Source organism: Capricornis sumatraensis, chromosome 4 (assembly GCF_032405125.1).
Source record: "Capricornis sumatraensis isolate serow.1 chromosome 4, serow.2, whole genome shotgun sequence".
Lineage (NCBI taxonomy): Eukaryota > Metazoa > Chordata > Mammalia > Artiodactyla > Bovidae > Capricornis > Capricornis sumatraensis.
Window position 1 is genome coordinate 85,175,814 of NC_091072.1, and position 22,939 is coordinate 85,198,752.

General features: G+C 38.0%; 1 protein-coding gene across 1 annotated transcript in view; it reads right to left on the reverse strand.

Annotated features, from left to right (window-relative positions):
• Window positions 1–22,939, reverse strand: part of LRRK2 (leucine rich repeat kinase 2) — a 214,171-nt gene that overhangs the window by 81,992 nt on the left and 109,240 nt on the right. Inside the window, exons 31-33 of the mRNA XM_068971009.1 lie at window positions 21,383–21,601; window positions 17,909–18,110; window positions 17,247–17,335 (exon numbers count right to left, since the gene is read on the reverse strand). Coding sequence (XP_068827110.1) covers window positions 17,247–17,335; window positions 17,909–18,110; window positions 21,383–21,601 — 510 coding nt within the window. The remainder of the gene's footprint in view (window positions 1–17,246; window positions 17,336–17,908; window positions 18,111–21,382; window positions 21,602–22,939) is intronic.

Here is a 22,939-nt window from a genome sequence, read left to right on the forward strand (position 1 = left end):
CCATGGGGTCGCTGAGGGTCGGACACAACTGAGTGACTTCACTTTCACTTTTCACTTTCATGCACTGGAGAAAGAAATGGCAACCCACTCCAGAGTTCTTGCCTGGAGAATTCCAGGGATGGGGGAGCCTGGTGGGCTGCCTTCTATGGGGTCGCACAGAATCAGACTGAAACACTTAGCAGCAGCAGCAGCAGCTGCAGTTTGGCCTCAGGCCAAACTACAGGGCGGGAACACAGCCCCACCCTTCAGCAGAAAATTGTTTTAAAGATTTACTGAGCTTGGCATTGCCCAACAAAAGAAGACCCAGTTTTCCCCACAGCCAGTCCCTCCCATCAGGAAGGTTGCACAAGTTTCTTAATCCTCATCCATCAGGGGGCAGACAGAATGAAAACCACAATCACAGGAAACTAACCAAAGTGATCACCTGGGCCACAGCCTTGCCCAATTCAATGAAACAATGAGCCATGCCATGTAGGGAGACCCAAGACAGAAGGGTCATGGTGGAGAGTTCTGACAAAATATTTACTGGAGAAGGGAATGGCAAACCACTTCACCATTTTTGCCTTGAGAATCCCATTAACAGTATGAAAAGGCAAAAAGATAGGACACTGACTGTGAATATTCCAGGTAGGTAGGTGTCCAATATGCTCCTGGAGAAGAGCAGAGAAAGTTCCAGAAGGAATGAAGAGTCTGAGCCAAATCAGAAACAAAGCCCCATTATGAATCAGTCTAGTGGTAAAAGTAAAGCCTGATGCTATAAAGAACAATATTGCACAGGAACCTGGAATGTTAGGTCCATGAATCAATGTAAATTGGATGTGGTCAAACAAGAGATGGCAAGAGTGAACATCAACATCTTAATCAGTGAACTGAAATGGACTGGAATGGGCGAATTTAATTCAGATGACCATTATATCTACTACTGTGGGCAAGAATCCTTTAGAAGAAATGGAGTAACCCTCATAGTAACAAAAGAGTCCAAAATGCAGTACTTCGGTACAATCTCAAAAACAGAATAATCTTTGTTTCCAAGTCAACTTATTCAATATCACAGTAATCCAAATCTATGCCCTAACCACTAATGCAAAAGAAGCTGAAATTGAATGGTTCTGTGAGGACATTCAAGACCTTCTAGAACTAACACCAAAAGAAGATATCCTTTTCATTATAGGAGACTGGAATGCAAAAGTAGGAAGTCAAGAAACACCTGGAGTAACAGGCAAATTTGGTCTTGGAGTACAAAATGAAGCAGGGCAAAAGCTAACAGAGTTTTTCCAAGAGAACTCACTGATCAGAGCAAACACTCTGTTCCAACAACATAAGAGATGACTCTACACATGGACAACACCAGATGGTCAATACTGAAATCAGATTGATTATACTCTTTGCAGCTGAAGACGGAGAAGTGCCATAAAGTCATCAAAAACAAGACCTGGAGCTAACTGTAGCTCAGATCATGAACTCCTAATGGCAAAATTCCAACTTAAATTGAAGAAAGTAGGAGAAACCACTAAGCTATTCAGGTATGACCTAAATCAAATCCCTCATGATTATACAATGGAAGTGACAGGCAGATTCAAGGGATTAGATCTGATAGATAGAATGCCTGAAGAACTATGGACTGAGGTTTGTAACATCATAGAAGGCAGTGATGAAAACCATCCCCAAGAAAAAGAAATGCAAAATGGCAAAATGGTTATCTGTGGAGGAATTACAAAGAGCTGAGAAAAGAAAAGAAGCAAAAGGAGAAAAGGAAAGATATACCTATCTCTTCAAGAAAATTAGAGATACCAAGGGAACATTTCATGCAAAGATGGGCTCGATAAAGGACAGAAATGGTCTGGACCTAACAGAAGCAGAAGATATTAAGAAGAGGTGGCAAGAATACACGGAAGAACTGTACAAAAAAGATCTTCACGACCCAGATAATCATGATGATGTGATCACTAATCTAGAGCCAGACATCTTTGAATGTGAAGTCAAGTGGGCCTTAGAAAGCATTACTATGAACAAAGCTAGTGGGGGTGATGGAATTCCAGTTGAGCTGTTTCAAATCCTGAAAGATGATGCTGTGAAAGTGCTGCCCTCAATATGCCAGCAAGTTTGGAAAACTCAGCAGTGGCCACAGGACTGGAAAAGGTCAGTTTTCATCCCAATTCCAAAGAAAGGCAATGCAAAAGAAGGCTCAAACTACCACCCAATTACACTCATCTCACATGCTAGTAAAGTCATGCTCAAAATTCTCCAAGCCAGACTTCAGCAATACATGAACTGTGAACTCCCTGATGTTCAAGCTGGTTTTAGAAAATGCAGAGGAACCAGAGATCAAATTGCCAACATTCGCTGGATCATGGAAAAGGCAAGAGAGTTCCAGAAAAACATCTATTTCCACTTTATTGACTATGCCAAAGCCTTTCACTGTGTGGATCACAATCAACTGTGGAAAATTCTGAAAGAGATGGGAATACCAGACCACCTAAGCTGCCTCTTGAGAAACCTGTATGCAGCTCAGGAAGCAACAGTTCGAACTGGACATGAAACAACAGACTGGTTCCAAATAGGAAAAGAAGTGCGTCAAGTCTGTATATTGTCACCCTGCTTATTTAACTTCTATGCAGAGTACATCATGAGAAACGCTGGACTAGAAGAAACACAAGCTGGAATCAAGATTGCCGGGAGAAATATCAATAACCTCAGATATGCAGATGACACCACTCTTATGGCAGAAAGTGAAGGGGAACTAAAAAGCCTCTTGATGAAAATGAAAGAGGAGAGTGAAAAAGTTGGCTTAAACCTCAACATTCAGAAAATGAAGATCATGGCATCCAGTCCCATCACTTCATGGGAAATAGATGGGGAAACAGTAGAAACAGTGTCAGACTTTATTTTTTTGGGCTCCAAAATCACTGCAGATGGTGACTGCAGCCATGAAATTAAAACACGCTTACTCCTTGGAAGAAAAGTTATGACCAACCTAGATAGTATATTCAAAAGCAGAGACATTACTTTGCCAACTAAGGTCCGTCTAGTCATGGCTATGGTTTTTCCAGTGGTCATGCATGGATGTGAGAGTTGGACTGTGAAGAATGCTGAGTGCCGAAGAATTGATGCTTTTGAACTGTGGTGTTGGAGAAGACTCTTGAGAGTCCCTTGGACTGCAAGGAGATCCAACCAGTCCATTCTGAAGGAGATCAACCCTGGGATTTCTTTGGAAGGAATGATGCTAAAGCTGAAGCTCCAGTGCTTTGGCCACCTCATGTGAAGAGTTGACTCATTGGAAAAGACTCTGATGCTGGGAGAGATTGGGGGCAGGAGGAGAAGGGGATGACCGAGGATGAGATGGCTGGATGGCATCACGGACTCGATGGATGTGGGTCTGAGTGAACTCCGGGAGATGGTGATGGACAGGGAGGCCTGGCGTGCTGGGATTCATGGGGTCGCAAAGAGTCGGACATGACTGAGCGACTGAACTGAACTGAACTGAACCGAATACCTATTTGAATTCAGAGTTCCAAAAGATAGCAAGAAGAGATAAGAAAGTCTTCCTAAGTGATAAATGCAAAGGAATAGAAGAAAACAATAGAATGGGAAAGACTAGATCTCTTCAAGAAAAATAGAGATACCAAGGGAACATTTCATACAAAGATGGGCACAATAAAGGACAGAAATGGTATGGACCAAACAGAAGCAGAAGTTAAGAAAAAGTTGAAAGAATACACAGAAGAACTAAACAAAAAAGATCTTAATGACCCAGATAACCACAATGGTGTGATCACTCATCTAAAGCCAGACATCCTGGAATGCAAAGTCAAGTGGGCCTTAGGAAGGACCAACATAAACAAAGCTAGTGAAAGTGATGGAATTCCAGCTGAGCTATTTCAAATCCTAAAAGATGATGCTGTGAAAGTGCTGCACTCAGTATGCCAGCCAATTTTGAAAAATCAGCAGTGGTCACAGGATTAGAAAAATTGTTGTCATTGCAATCCCAAAGAAAGGAAATGCCAAAGAATGTTCTAACTACCACACAATTACACTCATTTCACACATGAGCAAAGTAATGCTCAAAATTGTTCAAGCTAGGCTTCAATAGCATGTATACTGAAATCTTCCAGATGTTCAAGCTGAATTTAGAAAAGGCAGAGGAACCAGAGATCAAATGGCCAACATCCCTTGGATTATAGAAAAAGCAAGAAAATTCCAGAAGAACATCTACTTTTGTTTCACTGACTATGCTAAAGTCTTTTAGACAAAGGACAAGACTGTGTGGATCACAACAAACTGAAAAATTCTTCATGAGATGGGAATACTGGACCACCTTACCTGCCTCCGGAGAAACCTGTATGCAGGTAAGAAGCAACAATTAGAACGGGGCATGGAACAACCCACTGGTTCCAAATTAGGAAAGGAGTACATCAAGGCTGTATATTGTCACCCTGCTTATTTAACTTGTATGCAGAGTACATCATGCAAAATGCCAGGTTGGATACAGCACAAGCTGGTATCAAGATTGCCAGGAGAAATATCCATATCCTCAGAAATGCAGATAACAGCACCATTACGGCAGAAAGTGAAGAAGAATAAGAGCCTCTTGATGAAGTTGAAAGAAGAGAGTGAAAAAGGTGGCTTAAAACTCAACATTCAAAAAACTAAGATCATGTCACCCATTCCCATTACATCATGGCAAATAGATGGGGAAACAATGGAAACAGTGACAGACTTTATATTCTTGGGCTCCAAAATCACTGCAGATGGTGACTGCAGCCATAAAATTAAGAGAGTTGCTCCTTTGAAGAAAGCTATGATAAACCTAGATAGCATATTAAAAAGCAGACATCACTTTGCCAACAGAGGTTCTAGACGTCTAGTCAAAGCCATGGTTTTTCCAGTAGTCATGTAAGGATGTGAGAGTTGAAATATTTAAGAAAGCTGAGTGCCGAAGAACTGATGCTTTTGAACTGTGGTATTGGAGAAGACTCTTGAGAGTCCCTTGGACTGCAAAGAGATCAAACCAGTCAATCCTAAAGGAAATCAATCCTGAATGTTCATTGGAAGGATTAATGCTGAAGGTGAAGCTCAAATAGTTTGGCCACCTGATACAAAGAGAAACTCATTAGAAAAGACCCTGATGCTGGGAAAGATTGAAGGTGGAAGGAGAAGGGGACAACAGAGGACAAAATGGTTGGTGGCATCACTGACTCAAAGGACACGAGTTTGAGCAAGTTCCAGATGGTGAAAGACAGGGAAGCCTGACATGCTGCAGTCCATGGGGTTGGAAAGAGTTGGGCATGACTGAATAACTGAACAACAACAGAGTCACTAAGACCTTGTCTGACAACTCACTCTCCATCCCCAACCACACTTGAAGCTTTCTTTGTAGCAATCTGTACCACCAAACACATTAAGTATTCTTGCTTTGGTTGTTTCCTCCCATTTGAACACCAACTCCATGAATGTAGAAACCTTGTTTTCCCTACTGCTATATAGCCCCAGTACCAGAACAATATCTGGAACATCATTAGGTTCATAATAAATATTGTTGAATGTGTGAATTTTGGGAAAATAAAGTTTTGAGCATTTTATCATTGTGTTAGGCTCTCAGGCACTAGAGTCAAACCACTTAGTTTAAAATCCCAACTCTAATTCTCCCTGAATATGAATAATATTACATTTATCAGTATGCAATTTGATAAATTATTTAACCTCTCTATCAAGTTCTTTATCTTCAAGATGGGCACTCAAATAGTACCGTTTAAAGGAGCCGTTCCAAGAATTAAACGAGATAATCTTTGAAAAGCATATAAGTAACCTCTCATATGTCTGCCATTATTACATACTTACTCAATCTTACTTAAGACAAACTGATTTTAAAATAGAATTTTGTGCTTGATTTTTTTAGATCTACAGTGCACTACCACTATTTGGAAAAGATCCTGGTGCTGGGAAAGATTGAAAGCAAAAGGAGAAGTGGGTGGCAGAGGATGAGATGGTTAGACAGCATCACCAACTCAATGGATATGAATTTGAGCAAACTCTGTGAGACAGTGGAGGACAGAGAAGTCTGTATGCTTCTGTCCATGTGATCTCAAAGGAGTCTAACACAACTTAGCAACTGAACAATAATCACTACTTGTAGCAGATAGTTTCCAAAGATGGACACATTAATTTTTTTCTCTCCCTAAGTATGTAGGTTGCTTAATCCTTCAAAATATAAAATCCATACATTTTCCGTTAAATCTGAACAAGACCTGTGGTTGCCCTGGTTACCAGAACATGGCAGAGCTAACATTTTACTAGTTCTGTGCCTGGCCTTTAAGAGGTCTACATATGTATGTGGAGTCACATGGAGGAGAACCAACAAACCAAAACTGTGAATATAGCCTTCCTGGAATCTCCAGACCATCTTAATGAGGAAGTCAAGTGAATGACCCCTGCCAATGCCATGTGGAGCAGACCCACTTGGCTGAAACCAATAAACCCACAGAATAGTGAGAAACGATGAACTGTTGATGTTTTTCTCCAATGAACTGTTGATGTTTTTCTCCAAATTTACTTATGTACTCTAAGTTTGTGGGTATCCTGTTACATACCAAAAACTTAAACCTTTTCGTAAGTTTATCACCTTTAAAATACCTCCTATTATTGCTTCAGCTTGGCTATTTCTAAGGCTATCTTAGGCTCATATGCAAGCAAAGAGACTCTTCCAAATTCTTCATACCTTTTATCAAGACTAAATCACCATGCAAGCTTTATAATAGGCAACACAATTGATCCAGTGAGTCCCTTTCATATTTCTTTTATCATATAGTTAGTTGAGTTTTGCAAACTTCTTTGTGTGTTGATGGAAACTTATTTAATAAGTTTAGTGACCTAAAAGCTCAGAACACAGAGAGGGTGGATGGGCTCATTAGAGCTTCTGCACCTTAAATTATTTCTGCCCTTGCCTTGATGATCCATGGAGGTGAATACTTCTGTTTATTTTTACTGACTTAGTGTGAGGCAAGTCATTCTTGTTTTCACGTGATTATTTATAGCCTTCATTTTCTTTAAACCTTAGTAAAATAACATATTTCAGTATATCAGAATAAATAAAAATAATTTACATTAATAAGAAATTTAAATCATCATTTACATTACTAAGAAATTTAAATCATTTTACTGACCCTTTAGATCCATCTCTCAAAATAACTTGAGCTGTTCAAATTCCTAACAATTTTCAATTAAATTAACATGCTTATAGTATAACTAATAGTATAAGTATGCTAATGAGAAGAATTTTCATGGAGTTTCCACTTAATTACTCCATAGCATCTTCAGGGATTTTATTTAGTCATGGTGGAAATTTGATTTTGTTAAAAGATAGTGATTTTGATGCAAACCAGTTCATTATTCTATTGAATATGATGTATCCACCCTAATATCCACATGTATACAACTCTAAATATTCCCAATTCATAAGGAAACACATGCACTTTTTGGTGCAACTTTAGCCTTTTCTTGACTGTACAGAGTTTAGTTATTTTCTGATAGAATGTGCCACCTAGGGTAACAACTCTTCAGGGTATAATTAAAACCCCCTTTCCTAAACAGAATGCATATACCTACACTATATTTCTTTTTATTTATTCCATTCCTGGCACATTTTTCAAAAATGCATGAATACATCTTCATAGTTTTGATGATTTTTCTTTTTTTTTCTGAAATAAGTATTTAATTACCAAATGGGTTAAATATAAAATTTCACTAAAATTTATTGCTCATTTTTACCAAACTACAATGGCAATGTAGAAGATAATATTGTTATTATTGTTATTTTACAAGGGAAGAAACAAAGGCTGAAAACATTAAGAAATGTCAAAGTTGATAAGTATTTAGGAGAGATTTGAACACAGGTTGTACTGACTCTAGAGTTTACGCTTGACCACTATACTTTTCTGGCTCCATTCTCATTGAGTAGATGAGTAATATCACACTTTCCATGGCTTATTGCATTAGGGTGGAAGTCTAATTTAAAAATATCTACCAGAATAGAAGTAACTGTCCAATTACAATTAATTGCCAACTGTAACGTTTCAGTATGTTCTCAGGTTCCACGGTATACGGTTTAGCAGTAAATGAGTTCCCTCTTTAAAATAACTTTTTTTTCCATAGATGAAATTTAGGAGGGCAGTCCTAAGATGGTAAAGGAATAAGACAGGGAGACCACTTTCTCTCCCATAAATTCATCAAAAGAACATTTGAATGCTGAGCAAAACCCACAAAACAACTTCTGAATGCTGGCAGAAGACATCAGGCACCCAGAAAGGCAGCCCACTGTCTCCAAAAGGAGGTAGGAAAAAATATAAAAGATAAAAAGAGAGACAAAAGAGGTAGGGATGGAGATCCATCCCAGGAAGGGAGTCTTTAAAAAGAGAGAAGTTTCCAAACACCAGGAAACACTCTCACCGGTAAATCTGTGGTGAGCCTTGGAACCTCAGAAGGCAACATAACCAGGAGGAAAAATAAACAAATAATTAAAACCCACAGATTACATGCCTAAAAGCAACTCCCAGTGGAGAAGCAGTGCAGACGCTTGCATCAGCCACTAGTAAGCTAGCAAGAGGGGACTGGACAGGGAAGACAGGGCCTTAATGCCCCAAGGGCAATCTGAGGGAACTAACTAGAGATAGCAACCCAGACTGTGGGATACCTGTCCCGTGAAAAGCCCTAACCTAAGACGACCAATCCATGGGGTCGCAAAGAGTCGGACACGACTGAGCAACTGAAATGAACTGAACTGAAGACACCACCAGGACAGCTCACAGAACAAAGGACTCAGCAGAGCTAGCCAGCTGCAGACCGGCTCATCCCCCACTGGAGACAGGCACGCGAAGGCAGCCAGAGCAGGAAGGGGGCAATCGCAGCCCCAGAGAGGCATCATCTACCAAATTGCAAGCAGGCTTCGTTGCTAACCAAGACTCCTTGGGATTCTGGATGGTCGACATCCACTGGGAGGGTCGCAGCCAGAGATCAGCTCCCCAGAAGAGACACACAGCACAGCTGAGAAGGCACGCCGGTTGTACACCCAGAAAACTGAGCGGCAGGGACAGGGAAGGCACTAAGTCACAGTGACCACACTCGCCAAGCACCTGGTCACCTGAACTGCTCGGACTGGGGAAGGGCACAAAATGCAGGCCCACTCAAGTCTACACCTTTGTGGAGTACCCGAGAACCTGAACCTGAGTGGCTTAGACCTGGGAAGTGCACTCAACCCACGGCCCGCCTCAGACAGTTCCCGGCAGAGCAACCTAGAGCCTGAGCAGTGTAGATTGGGAAAATACATGCACCATGAGCCAGGGCAAACCCATTGTGGCCGAGACACTAGGAGCACTCCCCACAGATGCCACTGATATTTGTTTGCAATGTTCCTTTCTCCGCACAGCACGATCGCAAAGGCAAGCCTAAAAAGGTGACCACCACCGCCCCCTTGTGTCAGGGTAGAAATTAGACACTGAAGAGGCCAGCAAACAGAAGAAGCTAAAATAAACAGAGGGAACCACTTTGGAAGTGACAGGGGCAATAGATTGAAACCCTGCAGTTAGCACCAAGTACATAGGAAGGGGCCTATAGATCTTGAGAAGTGTAAGCCGGATCAAGGAACTATCCGAAAATGAACTGACCCCACACTATCCACAACAACACCAGAGACAGTTCTAGATATATTTTTACTATTATCATTCTTTAACTTAAAAAATTTTTTTTTAATTTTTAAGTCCTCTATTACTCCTTTAATTTTCATTTTTATAACCTACTATTACTTTGCAAAAAAAAAAGACCCAATTTTTAAAGCAAACTTCATATATATATATATATGTATTATAATTTTTGCAACTTTGTTTTTTCATTTAACATTGTATTTTTGAGAATCTAACCTCTACTCTAGATTTTTAATCTTTGCTTTTTGGTATTTGTTATCAATTCTGTACCTTTAAGAATCCAATCTTCAGTACCCATTTTCACTTGGGAATGAGATTACTGGCTGGATTGCTCTCTCCCCCTTTGGACTCTCCTTTTTCTCCATCAGGTAGCCTCTATCTCCTCCCTCCCCCTTCTCTTCTCTACCCAACTCTGTGAATCTCTTTGTGTGTTCCGGGTTGTGGAGAACACCTAGGGAACTGATTACTGGCTGGATCTGTCTCTCTCCTTTTGATTCCCCGCTTTTATCCTCCTGGCCACCTCTGTCTCCTTCCTCCCCCTTCTCTTCTCTGTGTAACTCCATGAACATCTCTGAGGAATCCAGACTGTGGAGAGAACATAGGGAAGTGATTACTGGCTAGCTTGCTCTCGCCCCTTTTGATTTCCCCTCTGCTCCTCCTGGTCACCTCTATCTCCCTCCTCCCTCTTCTCTTCCCCATGTAACTCTGTGTACCTCTCCAGGTGTCCCTCACTGTGGAGAAACTTTTCATCATTAACCTAGATGTTTTATCATCAGTGCTGTATAGATGGAGAAGTCTTGGGGCTACTGTAAGTTAAAGACTGAAAATCAGAGGCAGGAGGCTTAAGTCCAAATCCTGAGAACACCAGAGAACTCCTGACTCCAGGGAACATTCATCTATAGGAGCTCATCAAACGCCTCCATGCCTACACTGAAACCAAGCACCACCCAAGGGCCAACAAGTTTCAGAGCAAGACATACCATGCAAATTCTCCAACAACACAGGAACATAGCCCTGAGCTTCAATATACAGGTTGCCCAAAGTCACACAAAACCCACTAACATCTCAAAACTCATTACTGGACACTTCAGTGCACTCCAGAGAGAAGAAATCCAGCTCCACCCACCAGAACACAGACACAAGATTTCCTAACCAGGAAAATTTGACAAGCCACAGGTCCAACCCCACCCACAGCTAGGAGCCTCCAAAATAAAGAGGAACCACAAACTGCCAGAATACGGAAAGGCTATCCCAAACACAGCAATATAAACAAGATGAAAAGGCAAAGAAATACTCAGCAGGTAAAGGAACAGGATAAATGCCCACCAAACCAAAGAGGAAGAGATAGGGAAGCTACGTGATAAAGAATTCCAAATAATGATATTGAAAATGATCCAAAATCTTGAAAACAAAATGGAGTTACAGGTAAATAGCCTGGAGACAAGGATCGAGAAGATGCAAGAAATGTTTAACAAGGACCTAGAAGAAATAAAAAAGTCAACATATAATGAATAATGCAATAAACGAGATCAAAAACACTCTGGAGGGAACCAACAGTAGAATAACGGAGGCAGAAGATAGGATTAGTGAGGGAGAAGATAGAATGGTAGAAATAAACGAAACAGAGAGGAAAAAAGAAAAAAAAGAATTAAAAGAAATGAGGACAATCTCACAGACCTCTGGGACAATGTTAAATGCCCTAACATTTGAATCATAGGAGTCCCAGAAGAAGACAAAAAGAAAGGCCATGAGAAAATACCTGAGGAGAAAATAGTTGAAACCTTCCCTAAAATGGGGAAGGAAATAGTCCCCCAAGTCCAAGAAACCTAGAGAGTCCCAAATAGGATAAACCCAAGGTGAAACACCCCAAGACACATATTAATCAAATTAACAAAGATCAAACACAAAGAACAAATATTAAAAGCAGCAAAGGAAAAACAACAAATAACACACAAGGGGATTCCCATAAGGATAATAGCTGATCTTTCAATAGAAACTCTTCAGGCCAGAAGGGAATGGCAGGACATACTTAAAGTGATGAAAGAAAAGAACCTACAACCCAGATTACTGTACCCAACAAGGATCTCATTCAAATATGAAGGAGAAATCAAAAGCTTTACAGACAAGCAAAAGCTGAGAGAATTCAGCACCCCCAAACCAGCTCTCCAACAAATGCTAAAGGATCCTCTCTAGACAGGAAACACAAAAAGGGTGTATAAACTCAAACCCAAAACAACAAAGTAAATGGCAATGGGATCATACTTATCAATAATTACCTTAAATGTAAATGGGTAGAATGCCCCAACCAAAAGACAAAGACTGGCTGAATGGATACAAAAACAAGACCCCTATATATGATGCCTACAAGAGACCCACCTTGAAACAAGAGGCACATACTTACTGAAAGTGAAGGACTAGAAAAAAATATTCCACACAAATAGAGACCAAAAGAAAGCAGTAGTAGGAATACTCATATCAGATAAAAAAGACTTTAAAAAGGCTGTGAAAAGAGACAAAGAAAGACACTACATAATGATCAAAGGGTCAATCCAAGAAGAAGATTTACATAAATATATATGTATTCAACATAGGAGCACCACAATAAGTAAGACAAATGCTAACAAGTATGAAAGGGGAAATTAATAATACCACAATAATAGTGCGAGACTTTAATACCCCCACTCACACCTATGGATAGATCAACTAAATAGAAAATTAACAAGGAAACACAAACTTTAAATGATACAAGAGACCAGTTAGACCTAATTGATATCTATAGGACATTTCACCCCCAAAACAATGAATTTCACCTTTTTCTCAAGTGCACATGGAACCTTCTCCAGGACAGGGCCATAAATCTAGCCTTAGTAAATTCAAAAATATTGAAATCATTCCAAGCATCTTTTCTGACCATAATGAAGAGTAAGATTAGATGTTAATTACAGGAGGAAAACTATTAAAAATTCCAACATATGGAGGCTGAACAACATGCTGCTGAATAACCAACAAATCACAGAAGAAATCAAAAAAGAAATCAAAATATGCATAGAAAAGAATGAAAATGAAAACACAACAACCCAAAACCTATGGGACACTTTAAAAGCAGTGCTAAGGGGAAGGTTCACAGCAATACAGGCTTACCTCAAGAAACAAGAAAAAAGTCAAATAAATAACCTAACTCTACATGTAAAGCAACTAGAGAAGAAAGAAATAACCCCAGGGTTAGCAGAAGGAAAGAAATCTTAAAAATTAGGGCAGAAATAAATGCAAAAGAAACAAAAGAGACCATAGCAAAAATCAACAAAGCCAAAAGCTGGTTTTTTGAGAGGATAAATAAAATTGACAAAGCATTAGCCAGATTTATCAAGAAACAAAGGGAGAAAAATCAAATCAACAAAATTAGAAGTGAAAATGGAGAGATCACAACAGACAACACAGAAATACAAAGGATCATAAGAGACTACTATCAGCAACTATATGCCAATAAAATGGACAACTTGGAAGAAATGGACAAACTCTTAGAAAGGTACAACTTTCCAAAACTGAACTGGGAAGAAATGGAAAATCTTAACAGACCCATCACAAGCACGGAAATGGAAACTGTAATCAGAAATCTTCCAGCAAACAAAAGCCCAGGACCAGACGGCTTCATAGCTGAATTCTCAACATAATAAAAGCTATACATGACAAACCCACAGCAAACATTATCCTCAATGATGAAAACTTGAAAGCATTTCCCCTAAAGTCAGGAACAAGACAAGGCTGCCCACTCTCACCACTACTATTCAACATAGTTTTGGAAGTTTTGGCCACAGCAATCAGAGTAGAAAAAGAAAAGGAATCCAGACTGGAAAAAAAGAAGTAAAACTCTTACTACTTTGCAGATGACATGATCCTATACATAGAAACCCTAAAAACTCCACCAGAAAATTACTAGAGCTAATTAATGAATATAGTAAAGTTGCAGGATATAAAATCAACACACAGAAATCCCTTGCATTCCTATACACTAACAATGAGAAAACAGAAGGAGAAATTAAGGAAACAATTCCATTCACCATTGCAAGGAAAAGAATAAAATACTTAGGAATATATCTACCTAAATAAAAAAAAAAGACCTATATATAGAAAACTATAAAACACTGGTGAAAGAAATCAAAGAGGACACAAATAGATGGAGAAATATACCGTGTTAATGAATCAGAAGAATCAATATAGTGAAGATGAGTATACTCAAAGCAATCTATAGATTCAATGCAATCCCAATCAAGCTACCAACTGTATTTGTCATAGAACTGCTGCTGCTGCTGCTAAGTCACTTTCAGTTGTGTCCAACTCTGTGCGACCCCATAGACGGCAACTCACCAGGCTCCCTCGTCCCTGGGATTCTCCGGGCAAGAACACTGGACTAGAACAAATAATTTCACCATTTGTATGGAAATACAAAAAACCTCGAATAGCCAAAGTAATCTTGAGAAAGAAAAATGGAACTGGAACAATCAACTTGCCTGACTTCAGGCTCTACTACAAAGCCACAGTCGTCAAGACAGTATCATACTGGCACAAAAACAAACATAGATCAATGGAACAAAATAGAAAGCCCAGAGATAAATCCACGCATATATGGACACCTTATCTTTGACAAAGGAGGCAAGAATATACAATGGAGAAAAGACAATCTTCTTAACAACCTGTAAAAAAATGAAACGAACACTTCCTAACATCATACACAAAAATAAACTCAAAATGGATTAAGGATCTAAACATAAAGCCAGAAACTATAAAACTCCTAGAGGAAAACATAGGCAAACACTCTGCGACATAAATCACAGCAGGATCCTCTATGACCTACCTCCCAGAATATTGGAAATAAAAGCAAAAATAAACAAATGGGGCCTAATTAAACTTAAAAGCTTTTGCACAACGAAGGAAACTATAAGCAAGGTGAAAATACAGCCTTTGGAATGGGAGAAAATAATAGCAAATGAAGCAACTGACAAACAACTAATCTCAAAAATATACAAGCAACTCCTGCAGCTCAATTTCAGAAAAATAAACGACTCAATCAAAAAATGGGCCAAAGAACTAAATAGACATTTCTCCAAAGAAGACATACAGATGGCTAACAAACACATGAAAAGATGCTCAACATCACTTATTATCAGAGAAATGCAAATCAAAACCACAATGAGGTACCATTTCACGCCAGTCAGAATGGCTGCTATCCAAAAATCTACAAGCAATAAATGCTGGAGAGGGTGTGGAGAAAAGGGAACCCTCTTACACTGTTGGTGGTAATGCAAATTAGTACAGCCACTATGGAGAACAGTGTGGAGATTCCTTAAAAAACTGGAAATAGAACTGCCATATGACCCAGCAATCCCACTGCTGGGCATACAAACCGAGGAAACCAGAATTGAAAGAGACACGTGTACCCCAATGTTCATTGCAGCACTGTTTATAATAGCCAGGACATGGAAGCAACCTAGATGTCCATCAGCAGATGAATGGATAAGAAAGCTGTGGTACATATACACAATGGAATATTACTCAGCCATTAAAAAGAATACATTTGAATCAGTTCTAATGAGGTGGGTGAAACTGGAGCCTATTATACAGAGTGAAGTAAGCCAGAAAGAAAAACACCAATACAGTATACTAATGCACATATATGGAATTTAGAAAGATGGTAATGATAACCCTGTATGCGAGATAGCAAAAGAAACACAGATGTATAGAACAGTCTTTTGGACTCTGTGGGAGAGGGAGAGTGTGGGATGGTTTGGGAGAATGGCATGAGACATGTATATTATCATATGTGAAACAGATTGCCAGTCCAGGTTCGATGCATGATACAGGGTGCTCAGGGCTGGTGCACTGGGATGACCCAGAAGGATGGGATGGGGAGGGAGGTGGGAGGGAGGTTCAGGATTGGGAACCATGTGTACACCCGTGGCAGATTCATGTCAATGTATGACAAAACAATATAATATTGTAAAGTAATTAGCCTCCAAAAATAAATAAATAAATAAATAATTTTTTTAAAAAAGAAATTTAGGAATTATTATTCAGATTATCTGAAGGGATTTAATTAACATTATGGTTAATTAGAAAAGATATTTCTAATGTAAAAAGATACATTTTAGTAACTATAAATTATAAGAAAAATGGCTGCCAGTGAGCTGGTGATTCCCTCCCCAAGCTCATTTCAATTCATGATTCATCCAGACACAGTCATCCTCCTCAAGGTGATTTTGTACTTCCTAAAATATTTGGAAATGTCTGGGCACATTTTGCTTCTCATACTGGGAAAGTACTACTGGCATCTAGAGGGTAGAGGCCAAAGATGCTTCTACCATCCTACAGTGTACAACAAAGAATTACCTGCCCCATAATGTCCATAGGGCTGACATTGAGGAACCCTGAGCTAGTGTGTTGTTTGAGTGGCTTTCTGCAGCAAATCTACAGAGAGGATTATGGTAGCTAATTAATATAAACTCATTGGTAACTGATTATTAGTGATAGAAGAAATCATTTTCCATATGAAATATAGACAGCCATAACTACTTTTCAAAATGCTAAGCACTTATAGTTTTATATTATATTGAAAAGTCACAATTTCCCTCCTTGTTGTCTACACAGAGGTTTCACAGCCTTATCAGTCCAATTATGTCTGCCAAGCTCCTCTGTCCATGGATTTCTCCAGGCAAGAATACTGGAGTGGGTAGCCATTCCCTTCTCCAGGCCGATCTTCCTCATCCAGGGATCAAACCTGAGTCTCCTGCACTGCAGGCAGATTCTTTACCATCTGAGCTACCAGGGAAGCCCAGAGTTTTATATTCCACTGAAGAGTCAAAATTTCCCAACATGTTGTCTAGACAGAGGTTTTACAAGCTCATCTACACAATTTTCTTATACTTATTTACCCCACAGATTTTCACAAAGCTTTCATTCAATTGATTATATCAGTAAACAAGCCAAAAAACTGTGAATATAGAAAATGGAAGAACAATTTGTGTAGACAACTGCATAAAGAAAAACTTTTTGGATCTAGAGAGGTACTATGGAATAGAGCGACACAAACCTCTGTCTATGAATTGAAAACAAAGACATTAAATTCTAAGATATCTTCTCCCCCTCCACAAAGTTCTTTTTTATACAGTCTTCTACACAAACTGTTCTACCATTTTCTATATTCACAGTAGTTTCTACCTTCAGTCAGTTCAGTCACTCAGTTGTGCCCAACTCTTTGCAACCCCATGAACTGCAGGATACCAGGCCTCTCTGTCCATCATCAACTCCTAGAGTTTACTCAAACTCATGCCCATTGAGTTAGTGAAATGCCATCCAACCATCTCATCCTCTGTTGTCCCCTTCTCCTCCTGCCTTCAATCTTCCCCAGCATCAGGGTCTTTATCAATGAGTTAGTTCTTCACATCAGGTGGCCAAAGTATTGGAGTTTCTACCTTAACTAAACAAACTCTATAAAGCTCAGTACTCTAGGTGTCACCTGAAGTTCATTACCCCCATGCCTCAGAAGTATAATATACCAACCTGTGCCATGACTTTACAAAGCCACTTGGGTTCTACAAAATATAAGTCACTTAACTGCAGTGCTGGGTCTTGAAAATGAAGAAGGACCCCTGTAGGAAAAATCAAAAGTGAAACATGGGATTTAGAATATGAAAATATCAAGGGGCTTCAGAGAGAATCTAGCCCAGTCTCCTCATTTTACAGATTAGAAAACTTCAGCATTGTTGGGGTCAGAGCTGAGACCAGACCAGGGCATCCTAGCTTTCATCTCAGTCAACCATTGATTCTCCAAGTGCCAAGTTAAACCATCACAATAATAATTCTCCTGTGAGTGTACAAATAACTTCCACATACACTAAATTCACTTGATACTATGAAGGATATAGCTTGAACTTAGAGTTTCAGAGCTCCTGAATACTACAGTCAAGCTCTAGAATCCACATGTTTTAACTCTGGCTGAGAGACTTTTTCCACTACTGTCAGATAATTTCTAAATTTTTCTCTTATGACGTAATATATGATTCAACATCAGTACACATGATGATCTTTCAAAAAGAAAAAAAAATCAGCTACCTATTAAAGAATTTTGTCAATATTCTTTTAAATGTAAATCCTATACAAGGTTCAGATACATTTTCACCAACTCTACTGCAGAACTTTGAAAAAATATGTAATGAACAAACCTGATTCATTTAGAAAGTGAACTGCATGAGGAAGCTCATTTTCATCTAACTGCAGCTGATGTTCTCTCACAAGTTGTAATAATCGTTTCTGGTCAATTACAGGAAATTCAATTGGCACATTTTTACGCTCTGATAAAATGATTTTCTCAAGTTCTACATAGCAGTCTGGAATCAGCTGCCCAACAACAGGCTGATCTCGGATCTATGAAATTACAGATGACAAGCTGTAAAAATCCATTTTATACATCTATGTGTCAGGTGGTTGGTAAATTCTGTGCTAATCATTCAGAAAATGATTATTTTTAATAAAATCAAGATGCAATGTAAAACTAATTAAATCAAGAGAAATAAATAAGATTACCTTAAAATAAGAAAAAAAAATGAACACAGAAGCCAATTTGGAAAGAACTATCAAATAACATTGTATGGAAATAATTATCAAGGTATTCAGAAAATCCATGGCGAAATCCAGGACAAATCATTAACCTTAAATAAAGAACCTACTATTTTCTAAGACATTAAATCTACAGGTAATAGATATGCTAACATAAAAGTCAGGATTGTAAGAGCTTTTGGACTTTATTTTTTAGATGAAATATCCACATCCCAAAGTAAAACTACATTTTGTTCTTGCTATTTGCAAAATGTAATATTAGTGGGATGTACATATCAACAGTGAAGTCGAGACAAACATGAAATTTCCTCATTAAGCTATGCTTTTTCATGGAGACTTGAACTTAGAAAAATAAAAAATCATCTAAACCCCAATGATTCTATACGAGAGGATGATTTGGGGTCTCTTACACTTAGAGTCTAATTAAAATCAAAATTTTAATAGTATGATTTTATATGAGAGTTTCTGTAATAAAAATATTTCCAAACATTTTTTCTTCTTAAAAATCTAATTTTAAATAGAAATACAACTTTAATAATAGTAAATGCCTTTGCAAACCACCAGGTGGCAAACTCTCCTCATTTCTCAACCCATGAATATATTCTTGACAATAAAGAATAAAATTTCTACTTGAATTCTTCAACTTATTACAAATAGAAATTGGGTTTATTATACCTGCACACACACACACACACAAACTTTATACTTGTTTTTTTTCTACTCTTAACTTGATCCTAATTTATAGCAGCCGTAACCATTACTTACATATTTACTTCCAAACAGTCAAGATTGTTTTGAGGTACCCCTTGAACCAGAAAACTAAATATAATTTCACTAACCTCCACTTTTCATATTCCCTCTCTTCATCATTTATAAATTAAGATAAAACAGAACTTCAGATTGAAGTTTGCGTTTAACCCAAGAAGGGAAACCTACATATAAAAGTAAACGAGTTTACACAGTAGTCAAGTAACAAAGGGATGGACTTTACAGGGCTGGGCTACAGGGTGAGCAAAGGATCCCACTCTGCTAAGGGGCTGGACAAGCCTGAGAGGGACATTGTTGGCACTGATTTCTATTTTGTCCTACTTTCTTTAACCTTTATCATCGGGTCACCGACAGTCAAAAACAGAAAGCTTTTATTCTAAACTCTGCATGGACACATGTTAATAAGAGTGAGACACACAAAGATTAGAAAAGATCAAGATAAAAGGAAAAGATGAAAAACAAATGAAAGACCAAACAAAAAAGATTTCTAATAGATTAAAAGCTGCTGACTGAATACAGGTTGAGGCACCTCAGGAAGGAAAGAATATTCAAGTTCTGGCAGGCTTATTGTTTTGGGGTCATCTGAATCACTATTCTGCAAAGCAGCCAATTGAATTTTCAAACCAATATAACAGAATGATGCCTCCATTTGCAATATATACCTTCCTTCAAATAATAATGCCATTTCTCAAAGCATTTGTTTTTAACCTCCTCATCTGGTATTGTCTTCAGAGTTCATGTACAAGTGCAGAAAGCAGACTGGTCTTATCACCGGTAAACTGGTCTAACTTGCTGTTAGCCTAAAGTAGTACCAGTCCAGCTTGATGAATCAACTACTCTTTTCATAGACTTCCTCAACTAAATTCAGATTTTCACAAAACAAACTCATACTTTAAGAATTCTTTTTTTTAAATATGATAAATGGTCTGGTATCAATGATAAGAGAGAAGCTATTAAAATATTATAAGTAACAGCAAAGTTCTGTAAGTACAGATATAGTCTCAAAAGGAAATTCTCTGGGTAAAGAGGATATTTAATTGAATATATTAATTTGGTGCATTTGTTTCTTAAAAGTCATATCACTCTTTAATCATATGTCTCACAAAAGAGTAGCAAAAACTAGAGATAAATGATACTTTATTCTTCTAACATAAAACTCCATTGACCCACATTTGTAAAAGCTTTTATTGATTGTGATAAATGTGTGGAAAGATATAAATGTGCAAATTCTCTCTCTGAGCACCACAAAGACTGGCACACTTATAAATGGCTCATTAAGTTTTAGACAGAGCATAATCTGTGGAAATGGAACAGAACTAAGCTAACTGGACAACGTGTTATAACCAAGGTGACCGTGTAATTTATCATCCAAACTGGAATGCTTCTGAGAATGTAGTGAGACACAATTAATAACTACACTGGGACTGTCCAGGCAAAACAAGACCCTTGTTAGAAGCCACAGCTTTGATCATTAGTACTAATGAGCTAAACCAATAGAGACTAACGGTGAAATCCACTATTGTGTTTGTCATATGGAACTATTCAAAGTGTTTTTCAGTACTGTTTACCCTTTGCTATCTGTAGAGCCCAGGTAAAATTTCTTTCTCTTTTGTATTAAAAATAAGCATTTGTTAACCAATTTATTTGTGTTTTATGAACTCTATGAACTATATTTGTCTTACCAGAAAGAAAAACTTTGTAAATCAAAAACATAACTCTTAAAGTTTGTATGAACTAGAATATTGCTTACACATTGTTGAAAACCAAATTAGTGACCGTTGTGACCAGATGAAAGAGCCTTCTCTCAACATTGAAGAAAAAAAAATATTTGAAAGAGGAAATCACAGTGACAAAGACATGAAGGAACAACAAAGACCAAGATGAGCATAAAACAGAAACTCAAAAAGGAGCAGATGGAGAAAAAACAGTCAAAGAAAAATACAAGAAAGATAACTCCAAGACCCCAACATCCATCTTTATCCTTTTGATTGAATCACTACTATAGGATGTTGGGAGAGAAAGGGCATCAAAAACATGTCCCCACATTCTCTCAGCCTCTCAGATATCCTTTTAGTTTCTCTCAGGATCCTCAATTATGTCTAATTTCCAATTCTGTGAGTTCAAAATTAAGTCTAACATAAATAATTTTAAAATTAAAAGTACTTGAATAATGCTAACAGCTAAGAAAACCCCATACTTTTAAGATAGTTATTCTTTTCTCAAGACTGCTGACATTTCTTAGCAGTTGCAGAATGTAAGAGTTAATAAATTATATTTATCTACCACCTAGGGTAGGCAATGAACCATGTTACCTTGAAATTAAGGCTCTCATTGATGATGGTTTTCCGAAGTTTTGCCAAAGCATCAGATTCCTCAGTGGCATTCACAAAGTGGTAATCTCGTATTGCAGGAAATCCTCGTTTGTTCAAGAGTTCCTTGGTAATTTTACTGATACAGGCTTTGCGCTGCTTCTCATCAGTAACATCTAAATGTGTACCAACAAGAATCACAGGAGAAGAAGAAGCACGGGCCTATGGGGGAAGATACAAAACACTCTTGTGTTTGTTTTAAAAATCAAGACTGCTTATATTTCCACTGATATTCACTTTCTACAAAATTCACTAGAATCGAAATGAGAATTCAAAAGATTTCAAGAAGAAAATGACAACTGTCTTCCCTTCCTTAAACCTAAGGGAACAAATGAAACTTAAGAAATTTTTAAAAGTCATTTTTATGCTCCTTCTTAATCTAGTTATTGTCACTTTTCAGGCGGTCCATGTGACAGTAATAACACATTTCTTTCCTCTGTGCCTGAAATGGGTTATTCTTTAAGTGTGCTTTGGGCTTCTAGATAAAATAATATTTAATAACACCCAAATAATATCAGAGTAATACAATTTGTTTTATATTTTCTCTTCCTTATCTGTGAATTAAAGCTCATTAATTCATATTATAGTAATTCAGTGTGGCTTCTACAAAGAAAAAACAAGTCACTAAAGTAATAAAGCATTTGGACAGTAATTTGAAGTAGAGGATTTATTTGGCAAAAACAGAACTATGTTCAGCAATGTGGAACTGAACATTATCTTTCATACACAGTTAAAAGCACATTGTATTTCCTTCCTGACCACTTGCCCAGTCCCCATCTCTTTGAGAGAGAAAAACTTCATCTAAATTATTTCATCTGATTGATGACTGTCATTTATAACTTTATTGCTACTTCTGTCTTGGGTATTCCTTTGGAAAAGGTGTATGGATTCATTACATATTCTAATGTGTTGTCTATAGATTATAAGACAAAGTCAAGCATGTATCCGCTGATACTTTTTAAGATGGCCTGTCTTTATACTTAGAAATGTCTCTTAATAGTAGGCTTCCCTGGTGGCTCAGATTTGCCTCACAGAAGAGCCTACTAGAGCATTATTCAATGACCATTCATTTTTACTTTAGTCTCAATTATAAAAAGGCACAGATTTTTAAAACCATATATACATGAAGGAATATCTAACAGCAAGAGACAAAATGGAAAAGTTGCAAAATTTCAAATATAATATTCATCTGGGACCATTTAAAACTGTTAAGTCCCACAGGGCTTTATACTAAATTGCCTCTGAGGACACAGTTGGTAATGCATAGATTGCTTCTTTTTCTTACTACAGTTTATTTTAAATTAAGGAAATTCATATTATACATAAGTAATAATACCAGGGAGCTCCCTAATAGCCTTGTGGTTAGGATTTGGAGCTTTCACTGCCATGGTCCAAGTACAATCCCTGGTCAGAGAACTGAGATCTTGCAAGCCACACAGTACAGCCAATAAATAAATGAAATAAAATAAAAAAGAATATAAACAATAGTCTAACATATAT